General features: G+C 50.8%; 1 protein-coding gene across 1 annotated transcript; it reads left to right on the forward strand.

Moving 5' to 3' along the window:
* The first annotated feature begins 723 nt into the window (after positions 1-723).
* On the forward strand, positions 724-2,366 carry LOC123752935 (serine-rich adhesin for platelets-like). The gene is made up of 2 exons (XM_069303266.1): positions 724-1,694; positions 2,009-2,366. Exons 1-2 carry the CDS (start codon positions 724-726, stop codon positions 2,364-2,366), a joined length of 1,329 nt encoding a protein of 442 aa, XP_069159367.1.
* The last annotated feature ends 3,294 nt before the right edge of the window (positions 2,367-5,660 follow it).

Consider the following 5,660-nt stretch of genomic DNA (forward strand, 5'->3'; position numbering starts at 1 on the left):
TGGTCATCACCTCCAGGTCATCACCTCCAGGTCATCACTTTCAGGTCATTACCTTCAGGTCATCACCTTCAGGTCATTACCTTCAGGTCATCACCTTCAGGTCATCACCTTCAGGTCATCAGCTTCAGGTCATCACCTTCAGGTCATCAGCTTCAGGTCATCACCTTCTGGTCATCACCTTCAGGTCCTCAGCTTCAGGTCATCACCTTCTGGTCATCACCTTCAGGTCATCACCTTCAGGTCATCACCTTCAGGTCATCACCTTCAGGTCATCACCTTCAGGTCATCACCTTCAGGTCATCACCTTCTGGTCATCACCTTCAGGTCATCACCTTCAGGTCATCACCTCCAGGTCATCACCTCCAGGTCATCACCTTCAGGTCATCACCTTCTGGTCATCACCTTCAGGTCATCACCTTCAGGTCATCACCTTCAGGTCATCACCTTCAGGTCATCACCTTCAGGTCATCACCTTCAGGTCATCACCTTCAGGTCATCAGCTTCAGGTCATCACCTTCAGGTCATCACCTTCAGGTCATCACCTTCGGGTCATCAGCTTCAGGTCATCACCTTCTGGTCATCACTTTCAGGTCATTTTCTCACGTCATTAAGACAAAGAAGTGACGCTAGTCCTTAATCACAGGGACTTTATAACGGGGGAACACCAAGCTTGTTTAAACCAACCAACTGTATTTAGGAGGCGGCTCAGACTTCACATTAGTGATGTCTGAGGCTGCATTCCGCATCTTAGACTCCCACACCGAGTCCCTCAACACCCTAGACTCCCTCAACGAGTCCCTCCACACCCTAGCCTCCCACAACGAGTCCGTCCACACCCTAGCATCCCACAACGAGTCCCTCCACACCCTAGACTCCCTCAACGAGTCCCTCCACACCCTAGCATCCCACAACGAGTCCCTCCACACCCTAGCATCCCACAACGAGTCCATCCACACCCTAGACTCCCTCAACGAGTCCGTCCACACCCTAGCATCCCACAACGAGTCCCTCCACACCCTAGCATCCCACAACGAGCCCCTCCACACCCTAGACTCCCTCAACGAGTCCGTCCACACCCAAGCCTCCAACAACGAGTCCCTCCACACCCTAGACTCCCACAACGAGTCCGTCCACACCCTAGACTCCCTCAACGAGTCCCTCCACACCCAAGCATCCCACAACGAGTCCCTCCACACCCTAGACTCCCACAACGAGTCCGTCCACACCCTAGACTCCCTCAACGAGTCCCTCCACACCCAAGCCTCCAACAACGAGTCCCTCCACACCCTAGACTCCCACAACGAGTCCGTCCACACCCTAGACTCCCTCAACGAGTCCCTCCACACCCAAGACTCCCGCAACGAGTCCGTCCAAACCCTAGACTCCCTCAACGAGTCCCTCCACACCCAAGCCTCCAACAACGAGTCCGTCCACACCCTAGCATCCCACAACGAGTCCCTCCACACCCAAGACTCCCACAACGAGTCCGTCCACACCCTAGACTCCCTCAACGAGTCCGTCCACACCCTAGCATCCCACAACGAGTCCCTCCACACCCTAGACTCCCACAACGAGTCCGTCCACACCCTAGACTCCCTCAACGAGTCCCTCCACACCCAAGCCTCCAACAACGAGTCCCTCCACACCCTTGCCTCCAACAACGAGTCCCTCCACACCCTAGCCTCCAACAACGAGTCCTTTACATCCTAGCCTCCAACAAAGAGTCGTCCACACCCTAGACTCCCTCAACGACTCCCTCCACACCCTAGACTCCCTCAACGAGTCCCTCCACACCCTAGACTCCCACAACGAGTCCGTCCACACCCTAGACTCCCTCAACGAGTCCCTCCACACCCTTGCCTCCAACAACGAGTCCCTCCACACCCTAGCCTCCAACAACGAGTCCTTTACACCCTAGCCTCCAACAACGAGTCCCTCCACACCCTAGACTCCCTCAACGACTCCCTCCACACCCTAGACTCCCTCAACGAGTCCCTCCACACCCTAGCCTCCAACAAAGAGTCCTCCACACCCTAGACTCCCTCAACGACTCCCTCCACACCCTAGACTCCCTCAACGAGTCCCTCCGCACCCTAGCCTCCAACAACGAGTCCCTCCACACCCTAGACTCCCACACCGAGTCCCTCCACACCCTAGCCTCCCACAACGAGTCCCTCCACACCCTTGCCTCCCTCAACGAGTCCCTCCACACCCTAGACTCCCTCAACGAGTCCCTCCACACCCTAGACTCCCTCAACGAGTCCCTCCACACCCTAGACTCCCTCAACGAGTCCCTCCACACCCTAGCCTCCCTCAACGAGTCCCTCCGCTCGTGCCATCAGCAACGGACAAAGCCACTCTCTTAATGGAGACCAAAAACTCGATTACAAAATCCTGATAATATTCAGAGTTGAATAAAACTTTTGAATGACATCGAGAATGAGACGAGTGTTCAAGGACCTCTTTTGGTAATGAATATAATAGGTAGAGGAAAGAGCAGAGGCCCAATAGAGGCAGGTTATGAGAGGGGAGTGAGTGAGGAGGAAGGGTGAGTGTGAGGGGTGAATGAGGAGGAAGGGTAAGGGGTGAGGTAGGCGTGGGTAAGGGAATTTTAATGAGGTAAATGGGATATCTCAGCTACACTTATTGCATGTGTGTGTGTGTGTGTGTGTGTGTGTGTGTGTGTGTGTGTGTGTGTGTGTGTGTGTGTGTGTGTGTGTGTGTGTGTGTGTGTGTGCGTGTGTGTGTGTGTGTGTGTGGTGTTATTGCCAGAGGGAGCTGCCGGGGAGGAATTGTGTTGGAGTGATTATGTTGGGGCCGGTATATTGTGTGCTGGTTAATTGGTGCTGTGTCCGGTGAAGGCGGCCCTTGTGAGGACGGTCCTTGTGAGGGTGGTCCTTGTGAGGGTGGTCCTTGTGAGGGTGGTCCTTGTGAGGACGGTCCTTGTGAGGGTGGTCCTTGTGAGGGCGGTCCTTGTGAGGATGGTCCTTGTGAGGGTGGTCCTTGTGAGGGTGGTCCTTGTGAGGGCGGTCCTTGTGAGGACGGTCCTTTTGAAGGTGGTCCTTGTGAGGGTGGTCCTTGTGAGGATGGTCCTTGTGAGGACGGTCCTAGTGAGGACGGTCCTTGTGAGGACGGTCCTTGTGAGGACGGTCCTTGTGAGGACGGTCCTTGTGAGGGTGATCCTTGTGAGGACAGTCCTTGTGAGGACGGTCCTTGTGAGGACGGTCCTTGTGAGGACGGTCCTTGTGAGGGTGGTCCTTGTGTGGACGGTCCTTGTGAGGACGGTCCTTGTGAGGACGGTCCTTGTGAGGACGGTCCTTGTGAGGGTGGTCCTTGTGAGGGCGGCCCTTGTGAGGACGGTCCTTGTGAGGGTGGTCCTAGTGAGGACGGTCCTTGTGAGGATGGTCCTTGTGAGGACGGTCCTTGTGAGGGTAGTCCTAGTGAGGACGGTCCTTGTGAGGGTGGTCCTTGTGAGGACGGTCCTTGTGAGGACGGTCCTTGTGAGGATGGTCCTTGTGAGGGTGGTCCTAGTGAGGACGGTCCTTGTGAGGGTGGTCCTTGCGAGGACGGTCCTTGTGAGGGTGGTCCTTGTGAGGACGGTCCTTGTGAGGACGGTCCTTGTGAGTACGGTCCTTGTGAGGACGGTCCTTGTGAGGGTGGTCCTTGTGAGGACGGTCCTTGTGAGGACGGTCTTTGTGAGGACGGTCCTTGTGAGGGTGGTCCTTGTGAGGACGGTCCTTGTGAGGACGGTCCTTGTGAGGATGGTCCTTGTGAGGGTGGTCCTAGTGAGGACGGTCCTTGTGAGGGTGGTCCTTGCGAGGACGGTCCTTGTGAGGGTGGTCCTTGTGAGGACGGTCCTTGTGAGGACGGTCCTTGTGAGTACGGTCCTTGTGAGGACGGTCCTTGTGAGGGTGGTCCTTGTGAGGGTAGTCCTAGTGAGGACGGTCCTTGTGAGGGTGGTCCTTGCGAGGACGGTCCTTGTGAGGGTGGTCCTTGTGAGGACGGTCCTTGTGAGGACGGTCCTTGTGAGTACGGTCCTTGTGAGGACGGTCCTTGTGAGGGTGGTCCTTGTGAGGGTGGTCCTTGTGAGGGTGGTCCTTGTGAGGACGGTCCTTGTGAGGACGGTCCTTGTGAGGACGGTCCTTGTGAGGACGGTCCTTGTGAGTACGGTCCTTGTGAGGACGGTCCTTGTGAGGGTGGTCCTTGTGAGGACGGTCCTTGTGAGGACGGTCTTTGTGAGGACGGTCCTTGTGAGGACGGTCCTTGTGAGGACGGTCCTTGTGAGGACGGTCCTTGTGAGGACGGTCCTTGTGAGGACGGTCCTTGTGAGGATGGTGAACCCATACAGACAATGAGTCACAATAACGTGGTGATGAATCAACCTCATCACGGTGATCCTAGTGCACCATCACTCGTACTCATCTCACCAGTTATTCATCCCACACAAAATTTTCAAATACTAAAACTTTATATTACAACAATTAGCTGATCAAGCTGACTGTCGTGGACTGTGAGAGAACCTATCCTCACTGATAAAAACAAAAAAAAAATAATTATTGAAAATGCATTCAATCGATTTCCTATAATTTTTCATCAAAGAGATTTTTTAAAAATATTTTCCAATATGTTTCGGAGACGGAGGAACAAACTCTTAAGAAAAATATCTGCCCAACTCCATAAATATATATATATATATATATATATATATATATATATATATATATATATATATATACATATATATATATATATATATATATATATATATATATATATATATATATATATATATATATATATATATATATCCATCAGGGTGAGTGGTGAGGCCGGAAGATTGCAATGTTATCCGATATTGAGCACAGTGGGGCTCAACCACTCTGCCTTATTCCATGCTGACTATGACTCTTGATCTCCCCTTGGTTGACTCTAGTTTCCCTTCCCCTTAACTCTTGTCCCCCTTTCTCCTTGACTCATGTGGTGTGTTTCGGTGTTAGTTACAAGCTTGGGTATGATGTTGCTTGCATGTGCTTGCAACGCTTCCCTCGCTGATGACGGGGTCTGGGAAGAATAGCTCAATAGCGGCCTTTTTAATCAATGATTCTGGTGTTGAACGCTGGGGGGCTCTTCCTCATGTATAAGTGTATAAGGCATGCCCAGGTGTACGACACATTACTTGGTGTACGTCAGGTATATACCAGCGGAAAGAAAACATACACATGTGAAACACAGCATCACACATATGACCTTAACATATGTTTTATAGCACACAAACCTGACACAACAGTGCAATGTCACTGCCGTTCATGCAAGAGGATTATATATATATATATATATATATATATATATATATATATATATATATATATATATATATATATATATATATATATATATATATATATATATATATATATATATATATATATATATATATACACACACACGTTTTTCTTCACTGTCGAGGGTAATTGAAAAGTTAACTCTCCAAAATTTATCTCCACATTTTTATTTATGGTCTGACGCCTAGTAGCGTTTCGCAAGAGACTTCTTACATTTTCAAAGACAATATTACATTCTCTGTTTCATGCTTATATTCGTTTTTGGGTGAAGTGATATAACACAAATGTTTTTGGGTGAAGGAGACAGAACACGAATCA

This window comes from Procambarus clarkii, chromosome 49 (assembly GCF_040958095.1).
Source record: "Procambarus clarkii isolate CNS0578487 chromosome 49, FALCON_Pclarkii_2.0, whole genome shotgun sequence".
In the NCBI taxonomy this organism is placed as follows: Eukaryota; Metazoa; Arthropoda; class Malacostraca; order Decapoda; family Cambaridae; genus Procambarus; species Procambarus clarkii.

Excerpts from the sequence above, each read along its gene's own strand:
- LOC123752935 (XM_069303266.1), top strand. The coding sequence starts at position 724 with ATGTCTGAGGCTGCATTCCGCATCTTAGACTCCCACACCGAGTCCCTC. Across the intron at positions 1,695-2,008 it reads ACCCTAGCCTCCAACAACGA|CCTCCAACAAAGAGTCCTCC; the intron begins GTCCTTTACATC and ends TCCACACCCTAG.